Consider the following 19782-nt stretch of genomic DNA (forward strand, 5'->3'; position numbering starts at 1 on the left):
GCTGGGTGGGTGGGTGTGCTAGCTGGTTAGGGACTCAAAAGCCATAAACGCAAACCGAAAATTGTTAATAGAGCGCACAGTGCATTTATAGATTTGCCAGATTTTGGTTGGCAAAACTGAAATTAATTGAAAATGCCCCAACTTATTTGCCCATTAACATTTCCTTTGGTTTTTCTTTCTTGGCACACTCTCATTAATCACAAACTAGATCATTAAAATCCATTCAGTTAATGTTCAAAACTTGTAATTGACTTATATGGGGCTGTGGGAATTTATAAAAATAATAACAAAAAAGAAAAATGCGTTTGTTGTTTACACCATTCTTCCATTTTTTAAAGAGTTCGTGTGTGGGTGGGAAAACTGTGTGTGAGATGAAAATCGAAGGGAAAGGCAAAAATAAATAAAATGAAAATCGTGCGCTCTCACGTTTTTGCAAGAGATTCTTTGACGCTTACGCGCAGAAACGTATCTAGAGTATGGAATTCTATTTTTAATAAAGAACTCACGAAATTCTTATATTTAATTTTAGATAAATATGCGATTGGCCAGTTATCGCAGGTGAGGAAGTATGATTTCCTAACAGGACTGATTGAGTACCCTGTTGGTAAATAATGTCAAGGAGCATTATAAGATTGCATATTGGTTGATGAATATTTTAAAATAACTCCTCTACCATTTTAGCTTCCTAAGCTTCCTAATGACATTTTCTTAAAAAAATATAGAATTTCCCCTGTTCATTCACACTATTTTCCCCACTATCAGCTGAGTAATCGGCAAACATTTTCACAACGCCTTGTTGGGCGCCATTCACTCGGTCTGCCATGACGCCTAGTTGGTCAGCAATATTATAAAAATATGTCTGAATATATGTTAACGCCTGTGTATTTGGTTTTTTTTTTATACATTTTCGGCCCACATTAGCTGGCTAGCAGCTGATTGAATTGTGTTGGCCAGCAACAACAGAAATCTGCCAATTTGATGATACTGCAACAAATGTGCTGCCTAAAAATATTATTTATATAAATCTGTGAAGCCACATATGCGAGATTTGGTTGGGGCAGAGCCATCAGAGGCGGAGGCACCAGCCAGGCCAGAACAAAAAAGCGGCGAACAGGCCAGGTCGGAACATTGGGCCACCACCTTTTAAGGATGCGCCAAGAAGCAGCGGAGTAGAATGCCGACGACAGCTTGACGCTGGCGGCGTGCGCGCTTGTTCGCTTTTCTGACAACCAGCCGCATCGCCAGCAGCTATGGGTACGGATATGAGTGCGGATATAAGCACGGAACACGGAGGAAAATGTTTAGAAGTTGAACAATTCGAAAAACATTTACCACACACAAATCGTGAAAATGGGCTCAAATTAAGAAAGTATTAGATAGACCCAAAATAACAAATACGTTTTAAATGTTCGGAAATGTAAAAATCATTACAAAATTTTAGGCCAACAATCATAATTTTTGGAAAATATTGATGCTCTCCATGTAGACAAGGTTTCAAATTTAAGTAGTATAAAGCAATATAATATATATATAATATAATATCGCATATAACTACATTTTAGTCATTATATGTCTCAAAACTTTTAAAATAATTTCCCTTAATAATTATTTCACTTAAAGCCCGAATCTAATTGGTTTCCTTTTACTTATCTCAAACCTGTTACAAACAATTTGTTAAGTTTTGCAACAATTCTGCGATGCAAGAGAAAATTAATAATCAAAAAAATAAATAATCTTAGCATACAGATATAAGAAATGAACTTCAGTATTTTTCTGCTAATATCCAGATGAAAACCATTAAACTTTTCTTTATGTGCAACAGCAACGCCGGCTGCATTCCACGGTGTATTGCAATACTGTATTTTTAAATTGAATATTGTGCCAAGAAAATATAAATATGTAAGCATATATTTATGAAACTTTTAAAGCAAAAATTTTTACATTAATAATATTTAATTTTTACTTAACGCTTTTAATTCAATGCACATTTGTTGTTGCACAGGGAGTTTGAGTGATCATTAAAATCTAGCAGCATTAAAAAGCACTTACAGAACCCAAATGTAAAATTTGATGCTTAAAATATCATTAAAATTTTAATACTACTATTAACTTTAACTAATGATGACTTTCATATTCATTGCATACTTTCTGGCAGAAGTATTATCGGAGTACATAGCTTTCAAATAGATTTCAGCGATATATAAATGTCATCAAAAGGACGATTAATGTTAAGTATACAGATTAAGCTATTTGTTAATGAATTTACCATAACATATGAATACTGTAAGCTTTTTTCATGGTCCGTTAACGTATACACTCGTATTTTTCAATGGTCATAAAATTACCTTATCTTTCAAAGTGTGTCACACTATAAGTAAATATAGAAATTCTGGAAATTGTTTTAATATGAACATTCGTTTTGGGTCAGGCTTATGACCCAAATAAATATATATATAATGACTCTTATCACCGGCTTATAAATACGGCTTCGCAGAATTGCGAGTCGTCAGAGTTTATTTAAATACAAAATGCTGAGGTCCACATATATTTTGGTTGCAACATTTATGGTTTGTTTCACCCTAACGGAATGCAGAGAAGTTTCACGTCAGGATCAGTGCTCTTCTTCGGTGATGCCGTTGTTGAATCTTATGGCTGCGTGTCAAGAGCGTTTGAAGGCCTGTGAAGCTAGTCATTTAAACGACACCAATGCGAGTTTGAGGAGTATACAAAACCAGCTGGAATCGATGAAGAAGGTCGTCCCGCAGAACTTCCAAAAGATTGGATCCAGGTACTTCTACTTTGAGGAAAACCACAAGCGAAATTGGTTTGCTGCTGCAAATGCATGCCGGCAGATGGGTGGTAATCTAGCCAGTATCCAGAGTGACGATGAGCTGGCCGCCATCAAACAACATCCCAAACGCAACTATAACGAGCACTATTGGCTGGACATTAACGACCTGGCCACTGCTGGTCAGTATATGTCCTCCACATCCGGCCAGATTGCTCCGTTTTTGAAGTGGGCTTCGACGGAGCCAAATAATTTAAACGATGTAGAGCACTGCGTTGATCTCTATTGGGAGCAGATGTACGATAACAACTGCTACACAAAACAATATTATTATATTTGTCAGGCGAATATTTAAAAACATGATTAAATCGAAATAAAATTTGCAGCAGTTATCACCATAATAATGCTGTTTGTTCTTTTTTTTTTTTTAATCATTACCCGGAAATAGACAGAAATAAAGGTGATGCTAATTAAGCTTTTTTATTCAGCATATAAAAAATGTTTCAGAATAATCTATAGGCGCTCATTTCAAGATCATTATTTTCCTTTTAGATCGAAGGACACATTTGACATAGCACCACTCGAAGGCAAAGACGCCGCTGGCCACCAGTAAAAGTCCGCCGGAAAAAACGATGGCTCCACGAAATTGGTCAAAAGTGAGAGCCTTGAAAGGATCTTCGCGCGCTCTGGTTATCTCCTCGTGTATCATGCGCCGCATGTCAAGGTCGCGGGCCCACTTCTGCATGTGCCCCGATTCGATGATGTGCTGGATCACCGGGTTGATCTGGTGCAGCAGATGGTACTTCTTCGGCAGCAGCATGGTCACTAGGTAGACGTAAAGGGATTCCCGTCGATCGAAGCAGTAGAGGCGGTCCCTTTGAATCCGCGGATTGTAGAAAGAGTGCTGCCGGGAAACAGCGACTGCGATGTGTTCATTTTCAGCAGCATTGTTGAGACAGTCCACCAAATTATAGCACATTTTGAACTTCTCGCGAATATACTTGAATATCTGGAAATGGGTTTATATATGTTGAAAGTAAAGGACAGTAAATAGGAATGACTCACCTCTCCATCCTTGTTCAAATGTCGAACGTTCTCGGAGGTGCCCATGATGGTCATTCGGTTAATGTATATATCCTGCAGAGTCTGTATTTGATAGGAGCTGCGGGGAGTGGTTAGCGTGCTAATCAGAAAACTCTGGTACGTATTACTGAAGAAGAAGCCCATTAGAAAGGAAAGCGCAAACAGTTGCCTTAAAGTCAATGAAAAGTTCTGAACTGCAATGGACTGGTTGAGCAAGATTCCCAGAACCCTGAGGCAGATGGGGAAATATCCATTGAGATTACCCAGCCGGAAGCCAGAAACACGTTGAGCCACTAAAACCACCAGCGAGCATGTAACCACAAAGAGTCCCAGCAGAAATCCTGCGTCCGCTTTGAAAGTGGCCACGAAGTTGAAGAAACCATGTCTGCGTTTTGCCCTCGCCACACACCAAGTTAGCTCGTCCTGGTGATACGGGATGGAACTGGATACGAACTGGCTGATGCTTGGATCCTCATCTATTCCACCCACAATCATCTCGATCTCCCTGCGGCATATTATTGATTATTATTTAAAAAACAACATTATAATTAAAGAATAAAATTTGTAAGGATCTATCAATAAACTATTTTCATAATCAATAATCAAAAACAAATTTTTTAAATTGTGTAAACAAAAACTTAATGCAAGTACCATAGCGTTTGGAAATAAGCAACTGATAAGATAATATTTTGTACTTTTTTTGTTTGTTTTGTTTACCAATATGAATTCTCACCCATCGATCAGTTGTTGAAAAAGGTGATACAAATTGCTGTTCTCGCCTTGCATTTCAATGTTTACGTGCAAACGTTCGGCGATGGTTTTTACCATTTGGTACTCAATTCCACTCAACTTGACCTTTTCATCGGAATGAGTTTCGGCGTCGGGAATGGAATTGTCACCATCATCTTCCGGATAACCATAGCTCTCGTCCTCCGTTTCCTTATAACTGGGGGAAGTGTCGTTGTAGTCGTCACCATCCGTTTGTACGCCGTAGTAGTAATCATCCACGACTTCCTCCTCCCTGTTGCGAAAAATATATGGTTCCCAAGGACGAAATGATGCTGTCAGAGGACATCCACTGAGATCGCGAGGGAATTTATCCTCAAACTTGGCTCTATAGAATTCCTCGATTGTGGCTTCCGGCTCTGAGGAGTTGGACTTATTCTCATCATTTTCAAAAGATCCATTTGCATTATCCCCTTTGCTAGTCTCAGTTGAACTTTCAGTGTTATCGTCGTTGGTTGCCTTTGGTGAGGTTTTAGATACATTTTCATTGCTATCGCCAAACGAGTTTTCTGAGTACTCATAATTTGTTTGATATTTCAAGTTTCCATCGGGGCTCGAAGACACATAAATTTCTTCTTCGCTTAAACTTTGATCATTTCTCTCATTACTATTTCTGTTCTCATTGGTTGGTTTGTCATCATTTGGATGATAATTTTCCTGACCTGTAATAGCACTTTCTGCGCTTTCTTTTTGGCCTCCACTTTCATTTGACTGAATTCCATCAACGTTTTCTTCCTGTTCTTGACTTTTCTCATTACCTTCCTCGCTTTGGGGACATTTTTCTTTACACTTTTCTTCACTCTTATTTATATATTCAGTATCTTGTCCCTCACTTTGTCCGATTTCCCTGTAACCGGTACCATTTTCTCCACTTTCTCTGCTATTTTTTGGAACCTCATCTTCCTGATCAACGGAATTTTCCTGACTGTTGTCCTCCTGGTTTTCACCACCTTCACCTTCGTCATAGTCCTCATCCCGAAGATCCTTTTCATCGCCCGGATAATCGCAGGCATCCAGTAGCTCAACAGATATAACACGATTTCCGCAGTTGTTATCCGGATGGTAGGGAAAGACGGTTTTGCCGTAGAAGTAATTGGTTTCTGCGCTCTGGCCTATGACGTTCACGTTGAAAATCTTCTTGTTCATAAAGGTAAGGAGCACTTCCACCATTAGGTCAGTCATCTCCTCTTCTGTTTCCTCCAAACTGGCCAAGTAAACAACGAATTGGGCCAGGGGATTCCAGTTAACCATGCTTTTCCAATGCTCGAATATCTCGTCAAGGTCTTCGTCGTCGAGACTCTCGACAATGAGGAAATAGCACTGCGGCTTCTCATTCATCAGTATTGCGGATGACGCAGATCCCTGCCTGGAGTTGGTTATCAAAACGCTCCAAGGATACTGCCGGTAAGACTGCATTCCTCTGAGTAACTGGTCTTGGATATGGGGCAACTGATAGTTTCGATTGAAGCAGAGCACTGAGCCCGAGAGTCCATCTCCGGAATCGAAATATTTCCGGAGCAGAGCAAGGATGCAAGCTTCCTGTCCCTTATCCTCAGCTGGAACCTTCATCAGATTGATTCCGAACCCTTGGATGCCGAGCTTCAAGCTCCAGAGGAGCAGCAAGGTTGCCACCCAAAAACGGTGCTCTGGTGTGGACATGCCGCAAACGACTGAGTGTGCCACACCCACCCGACCACGCCCCTGCTGGGCGGGTAACTCACTCCCAGTCTCGAGGGACCGACTCTGTTATTATACTGCAATTATGTTAATTTTTCAATCTCTGGTCTGATTTGGCCCCTCGGCTGTGACTGTTGGGCATGAAATATTTTCCCCCATTTCGACTCGCTTGTTTGTTTGCTTAGGCCATGTTTTTTTATGGCCCAGTCATAAGCGCTGACGCTCCAATTGAATTGCGACAAGTCTTATCTGAAATCTCTCCGAGCCAATATGCTACTCTGCCTGCAACTTGAATTCAAACAACTCAGTGCTAGCACTTTAGCTATTTTATTGCTTCGTTATTACCCACAAACTACAAATTAAAAGTTATTCGATCATGTTTGATAGTTTATTAATGCGAGTTTTTATAGTTTCATGTTTGTTTATTTTATTTTAATGTTCTGTTGATCATTATCATTATCATAACCTATATTGCGCATTAAAAATAAAATAAGCTAAGGCTTTTAACTTAATAAAAAAAATGTTGAATTTTAATAGTTTTTTTTTTAAATGGTCTTAAATTTTTATCTGAATATCTATGTATACATAAAATAGTTTTGGTTTCAAATCACCATTTATCCCAGATAAATTCGAGCAGATCTGGCCAAAACCGAGACCATTCTTCTCATTGTCGGTTAGAGTCTTACCCAGTTGGACATTAAAGCTAAAGTCACGCTTAAAGCGGGAACGACAAGGCCTGGCATTTTGGACTCATAAATAACATCACACCGAATGTGGAAGAAAAAACAAATTGAATAAAGCGCGTGTGCTGAAAAGAAAAAAACAAAAAACATGACCGTGCAATGCAATCGCAAAATGTTGGTGGGCACTAGATTTTGAATCCAGCAAGTTGCCCTCATTTTTATTTATCTCTTGGTCGGCAACATATTTCATACGCATTTTTTATTGCATTTCATTGCGCAAATCGTAAAATTTAATTCCCATACATCGTATTGGTTAGTGACCATTACTTTTCAACATTTTTATTGCTGACATATTCAGAAATTAAACAACAATCAATACTAAGACGGAACTGTTAGTTTTGGAACGTTAAACTTCAAGAACTAATTAAGATAAGACTATTGCTAGAACTACATATGTGTATTTTGCAATCAGGCTGGTGGTAAAAGTTGAGCCAGCTTGTGTTCTGTAGTCATGAGCTACAAAATATGTTAAGTATGTTATATATTCGAAATTCATTTACCGGGCGAGTAAACCAAATTGGTGACGGCTTTTGTTAGGTCTGCGTCTGCGTCCCCGTCTGATCTTTAATTAATAATAAATTAAACTATTTGAAACGGCTATGTATGGATCACAAAAAAGAAAAATCACTTGCCTAGTCAGTATGGTAATTTGTTAAAAACACATTTCTGCCAGAGCACAAAAGAAATATACTTGTTTTTTCACTTTTGAATATGGATTGTATATTAATGAATTAGTACATTTCAATTTTTTGTTACTCTTTTAACATAACACTTTGATTTTAGCTTATGAACTGTGACAATTCCGTAGACTATGAATTTGTTTCTTTACATTTTTACGATTTTATAAAAATACTTTCCTTCTGGTATAATGATCTAAATAATTTCAATTTAACACACAATCTTTACGCTGCAATTTATGTTGAGTGACTCATTATAAAAAGGTATTCAAATTTCGTTATGCCAGAAGCATGCATTGTGGCCAATTTATTAGCTTGACGTTTGAAAACAAAGCCAGCATGCATGTCCAGCTCACCTCGACTCCGCCGTCCCCATTATGTACTACATCGGATCAGTTCAGTTGCCATGCTTCGCATTGGCCACAGGCGTCAAAATTGGAGTCAGTTGCAGCACTTTTGACATGGTGCTGACCTTCGTCAAGAGAATAGAAGCAGTCATAAATGCACCGACAAAAAATATCTAAATCAAACATGCATATATAGCTCGCCAAGAATTTCCTAACACTATATATTTATAAAGATTTTTTCTTAAAAAATCAAAGTAACAAACAAAATTAAAATAAATGTAAGGTTTGAAAATTTCAACTTTGTTTTACGTAAATGCAAAGTATCATATATTTCTTTGTCTATATGGGTAACTAGTGGTCGAGTAATAATAACTCTCCAACCGCAGTATGGTGCTTGAATATTATTGGAGGATTTTGATAGTCCGGGTGGTATTTACAATCACCGGAAAACGAAAGTATGCGCCACTCGAAATAATACAAAAATTGTGGCTGTATCTTTGTGCTTGTCTGTGGGAAACCGGCTGTTGGCACACCTTCTGCGGAGGTGGAGCCTTCAAGCCACATTGGCTTAATTGGTTTAATGGTCTGCATTTATGGAAAAACAAAAGGCAAGCACTTAAGCAGACCCATTAAAGGTGCTTTAAGAATATTGCTGATCGCGATTAGTTGATTGAGGTCCGGCGCCTAGAATGCTTAGCTTAAAAGGTCCCAAACCCACCTAAATGGCCGAAATGTTAGCCGAATGCGCCAAGACCTTGCCGCCGATGACAGAGCCGGTAATGAAACTGTCAACAAGCGACAAGAGCTACTTCAGTTGGCTCAGATTGCTTCAATTAAACTCAAATTCGTGCGCGCAGAATGCGCAAATGAAGCAATTGCATGTTGGCAATGACGAGGCATTTGAAGAATGCTAGTGGACAGCCAGAAAGCCTCATTTTAAGGCATATCTTAAGTTAATTTCGTAATCGCAAACAAAAAAGGAGATATGTGAATAGTGCTTTAAGGTACATGGAGAACAAATTTGTAATCACCTAAAATTGCCAGATTCACACTCGGACAAAATAAGTAAGGCAATATAGTTAACAATAATAATTGATTTTGTTGTTAATAATATAAAAATATAGGGATACAAATTTGATATTGAACTTTTAATATTTTGTATATATACATTTTTTTCAGGATGAATTTGTTAACTTTTTTATCTTAGCTTTAGAGCTGGGAAACGTTTTGTTTTATTTGTAATTTATTAAATTAATTTATTTTTATACGTTTGAGCAGAATTGTTTTCTGCTAACTTTTATATTTATCAAAATATTCTCAAGTATTGTATTATCTCTTTAATAGGCATAAGATGATAAAAGCTATAGAGATGGGAAACGCTATATTTAATATGTAATTTAATGAATTAAATTAACTTAAGTACCATTGTTTTTCATTAATTTTATATTCATCAAGATAAGTCAAAATATAAAATAGTAAAACAGCTTAAAGGCTTATAAGAGTATTACATTTTAAAATAAAACTTTAAAAGAACTTCGCAAGTAGCTACAACTAATGCATTCGGCCTTTAATTTTATTGGGGTTGAAAAGGGATTCAGTAATGCCATAGGTTTCACCGAAATGTTCAGTGTGCATGGTTCTGTATCCCAAGATTTCGGTCACCAAAAACACAGGTACTTTTCCCTATACCTAAAAAATAGCCTTTGTATACACATAGATAGGATAAACCTAAAAAATAGCCTTTGTATACACATACATAGGATAACGAAATTTCTGATTTTAACTAGAAACTATCCTGACGGCTGAGAGGCAGAGAAAGAGAGAAAGTCTCTCTTAGAAACATTTGACTAGCTCAACTAGATACTAAATTATTTTATAACAGGTATATTAATAATTTCAAATCAGAGCGCCTTAAATTAAAAGACCGTAATTATATATTATATTTATTAATTATATATTTTAATTATATATTATAATAATATTATTCTTAAACAATTTAAACTATCTAAATAAAAATTTAAAATATATATTATTCATAAAAATTAACTGACGATTTTAAATTTTTATCATATTCTTACATAGTTAAAATTATTAAGAAAAAATGTTGTTTGTTATTTATCATATTTTTAAATCAACTCCAGCGCTCAACCGGTACAAATACAGCGCCTGCGCTATCGGATTAAATGTTATGTAATGTAAAATTCTGGAATGTAAAATAGTCGTTTGAACAGGTTAACCGCTGAAACTGTTTTTGATTCTGTTGAGATCAGGATCTGATTTTAAAATATGTTAAGTAACAGCCTAGAATTTTTGTTTTACATTACATAACATTTAATCCGATAGCGCAGGCGCTGTATTTGTACCGGTTGAGCGCTGGAGTTGATTTAAAAATATGATAAATAACAAACAACATTTTTTCTTAATAATTTTAACTATGTAAGAATATGATAAAAATTTAAAATCGTCAGTTAATTTTTATGAATAATATATATTTTAAATTTTTATTTAGATAGTTTAAATTGTTTAAGAATAATATTATTATAATATATAATTAAAATATATAATTAATAAATATAATATATAATTACGGTCTTTTAATTTAAGGCGCTCTGATTTGAAATTATTAATATACCTGTTATAAAATAATTTAGTATCTAGTTGAGCTAGTCAAATGTTTCTAAGAGAGACTTTCTCTCTTTCTCTGCCTCTCAGCCGTCAGGATAGTTTCTAGTTAAAATCAGAAATTTCGTTATCCTATGTATGTGTATACAAAGGCTATTTTTTAGGTTTATCCTATCTATGTGTATACAAAGGCTATTTTTTAGGTATAGGGAAAAGTACCTGTGTTTTTGGTGACCGAAATCTTGGGATACAGAACCATGCACACTGAACATTTCGGTGAAACCTATGGCATTACTGAATCCCTTTTCAACCCCAATAAAATTAAAGGCCGAATGCATTAGTTGTAGCTACTTAAAGCTGTAGTTGTATTAATTCATGGAACTACTGATTGTAAACCCATTTAATTAATAGTATGAGATCTCGACAAGATCTCCACCACCATATACTCTATGGTGCATCTACATACACACAACTATTCAGTCGCCATCACAGTTGTTTGAGAACCATGTACTTCTAGAAATTTTCCACCCTCACACACACAAGCAAACACGCACTACCGTTAACCAATCGAACTACATCTTTAAATAAGTTGATACTCTGGATTTTTGGATATAAAATGTGGTGCATCCATGGTTACAATATTCATTTCAATTTGTAAACACAATTTGTAAACATGAACACATCAAATACTTCCGTGATCTTCGTTGATGACATCACTGAGAAGTTAGTTCACGATGTTGATGCAGCTGCCGATCTTGATATGAATATTCAGCGCTCATTTTATCCAGCTATTACATCAACCCAAGAAATTCCTGAGGACCTGCAAAACTTAGAATTGGATGAAAATCCAATCGGTATGAGCTCCCAGGAGTATTTGGACTCCCAATTACGACGGAATGTGGAAGAAGAATCGTTCGCCTGGATGCTTACAGCCTTTGGACAACCAATAGAGGTGGAAACCATACCGGACTTCCCTGACGATGACAGCGTATTTGATGGAGTGGAAGATGCTGACCCAAATCCTTATTTAGATTTACTTAATGATAGTTGGAATCAAGAACTTTGTAAACAATAAAATAAATAAATAAATCATTAAAAAGTCAATATTTAAAAAATCTTTTTATTTATTTTAAATATCTTGGAATACTTCGAATTTAACAGGAACCTTGCAACCAATAAGAAAAATAAACAGAATATTAAAAAATCAATATTTTAAAATTTTTTTATTCATTTTGGATAGCTGGAAATACATCGAACTTAACATTGTTTTGATGTTTTAATGTAGTTATGTTCGGTTCATTAAAATGTTCGTACATAAATTTGATGTTTTCTTTAAGATGGAAGTTATGCTTCAGTAGTGTATGCATATACAAATTGTGTCGCAGCCAGAATTTTGTTATTTCAGGACAAAAACCACATTGATAATAACACGATTTCGATTTTGGATAGCTGAAGTTGTGTATTTTCAAGGTATGGTGTTTTAAACCATTACGAGTAGAAAAGGTTTTCGGATAAACACACAACTCACAAATAAACGCTTCCATTCCGATTCTATAATGAACTGAGGAATATCAGATGAACATGACCTTTAAATATGATTTTGAATTGAAATTTTGAATATATGTGTTTATATACTTTTGTCCATAATATATATTTGTATATTGTATATATTTATATACTATTGTACATAATATATATATATTTGTATATAGTATATATTTATATACTATTTTCGTTGTAAATAAGGGCTTCGAGAGTATAAAAGGCTATGTATTATTCTGTAAGTAAATTAGTACACATTCGGTATTTACCAGAAAATAATCAATTCCTACAATCCCAATTCAAAATGGTATGTGTGTTTAAATGTTTATATAATATAATATGATAATTAACTTGATTCTTCAGGACTTCATATCCACCCTAAATGAGTTAAAACCTCTGATTGGTTATACAAAAATTGAAAATCTATGTATTGGATTTGAATATAAAATCATTGGATGTAAACTAAAGAAAACACCATATGGAAATAAAATAGCTCTTTATTTAACAGACAAGGACAACGAGCATATATGGGTTTTTCTACCAAAAAATTATGTAAACAAGTTTTCTACTAAGACACCCTTTAAGAAATTAAAAGAGAATGGTATTTCTCATCTTGTATATAAGGGGAAAGATATGAACAAATACAGTCCTGTAAACATTGAATTTTTGTCTTTAAATAAATAAAGTATATAGTGAGAATTTCCTCATATAAACCCCAAAGATTCTCTTTTAAACATCAGTCTGGTTCTCAATCTAAAGGAGTGAAATCATATTAAAACCCAACAAAACAAAAATGCTGGCTAAACAAATTCAGTTGTTTTTGATTCAGTTCGAGGATATGATTTTCGAGGAGCACGTTACTAGACTGGATTATTTACGCATTACACTGGAGGATTTGGCTGAAAAAGAGTTAATTCACTCAAAATTTGGATTTCACTACAAGCTTTGTCCCTGGAGTGATGATGATGCAGAGGTTGGACCAGACACATGCCAATGTCATAGACTCCCTATATTACAAGACGAAGCCCTTAATATTATGTTAAAATATTATAAGTTGAATCAGAGACTGTATAGATCCGAAACAATAAATAATCTTAATTGATTTTAATTAAAAATTACTTGTCTTTTTATTTTTTAAAATATTTCTTAAACATTTGCAGAATTAACTTATCGTTATAAAAAAAGTCATTTCGCTTAAAATTTTTTAGGAAGCATTTCAATGATTTTTTTTTACATTTAAACAGACCGTATAGTATACAATAATGACCACAAGTGTTTGAAAAATAGCCTTGAAGTTGCTGTTTATTAAACAAATATTTAACCGAATTTTTTCTTAAAAATGTAATGAACTCTTTTTTTGAGGATATTGGCCATATGAATCAAAAAATTCTGCGGATCTATTACTTTTGAAATGGAATGCAATCCAATGAGTTCCTGGTTGGGTTGAAGTATCAGTGTTTGCAATAATTAGCGCTGGAAACTTTAAAATAGTTGATGGTAGTTGATCTGATGGGAAAACTCCTTTAAATATAGATTTTGTATATGCATTCTTAGACAGTAAATTATGTATTTGTAATGTATTCATATTTAAAGAAGAACTCGGATATTTCGATTCTTATCAATATCTATCATTGAATCGTATTCACAATAAACTAAACAAGTCACTGCTTCAGCAAGTGGTACTGAAAATCGACCTTCAATCCTAATAGTTCCTTGAGATATTAAATTCGAGCAAACCGTTGAGTTTGAATGATCAGCAGTTAAGTCAAAGGCTAATATAAAACTATTTTTATCAAACATTTCCTTTGTAATTTGCAGTCCTCGATCGTAATGTTTTATTCCAGTTCCTCTAAATAGCATATTATAACCTCTTGCACTTTGTGCGTTTTCAGCGCTCGAGTAATCAAACTCTAAGGCTTGAGAAGGAACTTGAACTCCATTTACCAAAAGATTAAATCGTTGAATTTTAAAATGTTCGAAATCGAATGGATCCAAACTACGATTTCCTGAGTATGAACGGTTTTTTACCATACAAAATGCTAAAAAATTTGGTAGCTGACCGATAACTGCGTTATCTATTGATAAAGTATTGTTTCCAGGGTATATTGTAAAAGACTTTACTTCGACTTTGTTAAATGGGTATATAGCATTTTTGGTTTGTAATACATGATGATGAGCTAATAGTATGCTGGGGTTGATAGTTATATGATTCATGAAAAGTTGAGCTTCTAATATCTTTAGATTTGATTCCGATTCATTTTCCATTAAATAAAATGCAGTTTTCTCAATATTGAAATTAATCCTTAAATCAACATTGTTTACGAGCAGTTTAGGTTGATTAAAAATATCTCCGTGAACTTTACCAAATAGTTCAACCTTATTACTATTTTTGAATATATTTTTTAGGGTATCATTTGTTGTGGGATAAACATATTGACCCGCAGTTATTCGTCCAAAATTTGGATAATAACCTTGAGCTGATAAGTGACTTTCAGAGGCATCACTACCGTAATTTAAAACTGTCTGCAAATATGCTCTATAATGGTAGTTATTATCACTCTGTGATACCAATATGTTATTTAAATAAACTGAAGAACTTCGAAAAATGGAATGTAGAATATTGTTTACTACACCCACGGTATTTCCTTCGATGGCACTGTTGTCATTTTTTCTTAATTGTACTACAAGACGTATATAAACACTTGATAAATCTCTATATGTTTCACCGTTACCCAAACAAACAAATTCGATTGAAGAAGCACTATCTAATGATGCAATTGGATTGTATGATACTTCTTCAGTTTTTAGAATAGAGCTTTGTGTAGGGTGCGGAGCAAACAAATCCAATTCACTTTTCATACATTCAATATGGTTACTCATTGTGTCTTAGAGAATATATCGCTTATATTTAATTTTCTTGATAACTTTTTTCTTTTTTGCGGCGTTTTGGTACGTTTACTATGTGTTTTGGACGTTGAATGAAGTCTTTTTTTCCTTGCACTACGCTTTTTATTCCGTTTTCCATTACCATTTTGGAAGCGAGTCATTTTATCAATTGCTTTATTTGACAGATTTTGTAAAGCAATTTTACTTTGTTCTTGAACAATATTTCGTAATGGTTTTCTCCCGAGATCATTAATTACAGCTTTTCCAGTTTCAGTGGCTTGATCTTTTATAGCATTTAAGCCCGAAAGAAAAAGTGGTTTTATGTAGTTAAAAAGACCACTAAAAAAGTTCCCGATTCCTCGCCCTTGTTGAACTATTCGAGGTGATATATAAAGACTTCCTATATTACTTAATCCTCCACCAGACTGATTTAAATAATATTGATGATAAGATTTCACCATGGTGACTATTTTTATTCTGAGTTACTTATAATAGAGCAAGTATTATTTATAGTATAAATCTTTTCCTTCTTCTAAAGTGAAGAGTAGTAAATATTGGGACTACCGATGTTTCAAACGGTACCTTATATCCATTTGAATCTGTAATTAAAATTGAGATCTCGTTTGGTGACCAGATGTCTAACGGGTAATATTCAATATTTTTGAACTGAATATTTTTTTCTTTTCCATTATAATGTAAAACACGAAGACAACGGGGTCTTTTACTCCCAACAATTCTCGGTTTGATTATATCGGTGTAAATAAAAATTAATCCAAGTTCAGGTGTTTTTGATTCAATGGGTACATTAGTATATCTAAATGTTTCAGCATTTACTAAACTTATAAATTCTGCTTCGGGGTTTTCTATATCTTTAGAAGTATTTATTTCTTTATCTGATACATGTTTGATATAATTATTTAGATAAATGTCTGTAATTCCAACTTCCCAATCATCATTCATATCTTCAGGAATATTTACAATATTAGTAAATGCACATTTAACATTATCAGGAAATACATTTAGTGAATCATTACTGAGTAAGGTGATATAAAACTCATGTAAATAACCCATTTTAGAATTAAATATGGCAATTATTGGTATGAAGTCCAATTAAGTTTGTTTTTTCCTATTTGTACTGGATTTCTAGTTCTAACCGATCTACTTAATTTTTCACGTCCTGTTACATATCTTAGATTTTGAAATGGAGATGTTCCCGCTTTAATTTTTTTTAAATTTACTCTTAATTTGCGTTGTTTATCATTAAGCTTCACTTTTGTCACTGCCATCTTCTTAACATTTTCATTAGTATCTAAAAAGGAAGTTTCACTTATTTTTCGTTTGTTATCCAATAAAGTATTTTTTCTATTCGACTTAAAATCTTCATCTTCGCTTTCAGATGGTAAGTCAGGAAGTTCAACCTTTTTTGGAAGTGATTCATCAAATTTAAATTTAGTCCCCGAAGAACTAGGTTTTTCATCAATCCAATCAATTGTTTGGGACTCATTAGGTCTAGTTAATGTAAGAGGTGTCTTTTGATCATTTTGTCCATGCCATGATTTATTTCGTTTTTTATTTTGGTAATAAGACAATTCTTGGCGAATTTTTATCCATTTATCGAAATCACTTATTCGCTGATCGTTTAAAATTGGTAAAAATTTTAAACTTATTAATTCATTACCTCTATTTTCGTTAACCAATTTCTGATAAGTGATGGGGTTCATTAAAATTACTTTGTTTAAATTATGTTTATTTTTAAACATGATTCAAAATTTTTCCAAAAATTCCAGAAAGCAATGAATTTATTAGAATTGGCAAGAAACCACCTTTTTGAATTAGAACTTTTCTCTTAGAATTTAAAGAACGCTTTGGACAGGATAAATATCGTAATACTTTTTTATACTTTTTGAGTGCAGTTAAATGGTTTTTCGTAAGCTTATGATTTCCGTGTAATGTGTTTAATACGATCTCTACTAATGTTTTTACCAACTCACTATCACTATTACTTATAATTGCCTTACGTAGTTTGTTGTTAGCCTTTTTGAGTACATACAATAAATGTTTGTTCGCTTTCAAGCGATTTAGGTTCTTTTTGTAAACCATTTTCATCTGAATAACACACTGTAAATTTTAAATTAAAAATGTCAGTTCTAAATCTTAAGAGATCGTTGATTCCTTGGGTGAGATCAATTAGTAAATATCCATGAGGTTGCTCTGTTACTTCTTTATATATTCTGAAAAGTTCTGACGGGTTTTCTGGATAAATTTGTCTGGCTAAACATTGAAATTGAAGTTTATCACGAGGATTTTTAAAAACAACTATGTATTTTGTGTTTAGTGAGATATCTCTGGTATGCGATGATTTATGAAATATATTTTGAGTTACGACTACTACTGATAAATTTCTATGATGTGATCCTTTCGTAAACAGTTCACATACACTTTTATTAAATGCCCCCATCATTAAGTCATCCAATATTAAAAGAATAGGTTCCTTATTCTCATTTTCAATTATTTCGGGAACTCCTTTATGATATTCTACGTTATTAAAATTAGGTTTAGCACTCTCCTCTCCATAACACCAAATAATTCGATCTACTGAAACATTTAGCAAATCATTCTTTTTGTTTATTAGATTTTCGAGAAAGGTTGTTTTTCCAGATCCTGAAGGGCCACAAATTAACATTGTGAAGGGATGTATAAATTGAGTGAACATTTTTATTTTCATAAAAATTATCCTTGAATTACAATATGTGTTTATTTAGATTTTTCCTGATCACGTTTTTTAGCGCAGTTCTTTTCGAAATGAGAATCAGATCCACAATAATTACAATAAATGAGTTGAGTATAACCCTTTTTGCGGGGGTCATTCCCAAACAGGCCCTTGAAGGAATCCATTGATAAAGACAGCCTCTTAGTTCAGTGATAATTTTATTACTGATGGTTAAACATATATGTTAGCATTACAATATACTTCATAGTTGGAATGTTCTAAGATTACAAAAAGCTTAAACAGATTATTTAATGAACATCGAAGTGGTAACTTTTTCTTGTGTATTTTACAATTAGTGAAAAAATTAGGTAGTTGAGTTAAGCTTTTTCCAATATCAATATCAACAATTGTAGTTGATAAATACTTAGATAGAAAATGTTTTTTAATTTCACCACGGACAATAACTGAACTATACTTATTTAGGGGAGTGAGTATTTCTTCTAAACAGGTATATGGTACATCTCCAGCTGACCAATCCAATCCATTAATATTCTGTCGATTTAAGTGTTGCTGTTTAATTGTTTCATTATCCAATTCCTTTATATTAAATGGTGGTTGGAAATGAAAAAAATTAGGAATCACTGTTCCGGCTTGCATGAATGCAAGTTCCTTTACAAAAATTTGTTTGTTGTTTCCGAGTAAATATTGGAAATCAACTATTACGCTTGAACTTCGATCTACGGTGTTCATGGTGGGATGAGATTTTTTAATCAACTGAGTGTAGAACTGTCTGAACACTTCCCTTTATATAGCGGTCGGATTGATTCAAACTAACAGTTTTAAAATAGAGCTCAACCACTATGGACATGTGTCAAGTTAAAAGCAATAAAAAACCCCGAAAGAATCAGGATCATGAAGTCATTTTCGGGTTCGAGTACTATGTTGTACAAAATTTAAAGTTGAAATGCGGGCTGTCAACATCACGAAAATTCGTACCAATGATCTGGATGCAACAAAGTAAAAATAATTTCGTTGGATTTGAAAAAGATCAATGGATGCAACTTCTTACATACAAGGAGTATATTCAACTAAAACTTGATCAATACGATTTCTTAATGCCCGATACAATTATTGATCACCCAATCATGTCTACTATTAAATGTAACTTTAGATTTCGGAAATCTGATAAGCAGTATGTTATAGTAATAAACCAGTACGGTAACAAAATTGAATTTGATAGTGAGTCCTGGAGATCCTTACTGAGATTAGGTATATTTTTTACTACATTTTTATGTTGGAATTCAATATTAAGTCAACAAGTTATATATCTTTATTATAATCACATTATTCCAAAGTGTGTTTCATTACAAAAGTATGATGTTCAATTATCTGATTTGGAGGGATCTTACGATAAAAATGTTAAAATAGATTTAACACGATTGTGTTTTGAAATTTCAAAAAAGATGCGTAAAGAAATAAAAAACGATGTACTTGTATATAAGCAATCACTAATATCTAAACGTTCATCATCACCTAATAAAAAATAAAGAAATGAGTAAACAGCAAGTTGTTAATGAAATTCATAAACAAGCTCGAAAAAACTTTACCCGTCGTAAATTTGTACAAAAAGGGATAAATGATACCTGGCAAATTGATTTAGTTGAAATGATTCCTTTTAGTAAAGAAAATGGTGGATATAAGTATTTACTTACTGTTATTGATACATTCTCAAAATACGCTTATGCCATCGCAGTTAAATCAAAGTCTGCACAGGATGTAGTTGAAGCAATGAAAACTATATTCAAAACAGCTAAAACTACGCCAAAAAATATTCAATCAGATCAAGGAAAAGAATTTTTTAATTCTACATTTGAAAATTTGATGAAACAAAAACAAATAAATCATTATCATACCTACACAC

At 33.7% G+C, this 19782-nt stretch overlaps 2 protein-coding genes across 2 annotated transcripts; one reads left to right on the top strand and one right to left on the bottom strand.

Annotated features, from left to right (window-relative positions):
• The first annotated feature begins 2522 nt into the window (after window positions 1-2522).
• Window positions 2523-3192, top strand: LOC108139113 (C-type lectin 37Db-like). The gene has a single exon (XM_017261725.2). The coding sequence runs from the start codon at window positions 2529-2531 to the stop codon at window positions 3141-3143; it is 615 nt and encodes a 204-aa protein (XP_017117214.2). The 5' UTR covers window positions 2523-2528; the 3' UTR covers window positions 3144-3192.
• Window positions 3193-3311: 119 nt separating this feature from the next.
• LOC108139114 lies at window positions 3312-6316 on the bottom strand. Its single transcript, XM_017261726.1, has 3 exons — window positions 4605-6316; window positions 3854-4376; window positions 3312-3797 (listed from the first exon to the last, which is right to left on the bottom strand). The coding sequence occupies exons 1-3, from the start codon at window positions 6314-6316 to the stop codon at window positions 3312-3314; spliced, it is 2721 nt and encodes a 906-aa protein (XP_017117215.1).
• Between the last annotated feature and the right edge of the window lie 13466 nt (window positions 6317-19782).

This window comes from Drosophila elegans, unplaced genomic scaffold (assembly GCF_018152505.1).
Source record: "Drosophila elegans isolate 14027-0461.03 unplaced genomic scaffold, ASM1815250v1 contig_476, whole genome shotgun sequence".
Classification (NCBI taxonomy): Eukaryota; Metazoa; Arthropoda; class Insecta; order Diptera; family Drosophilidae; genus Drosophila; species Drosophila elegans.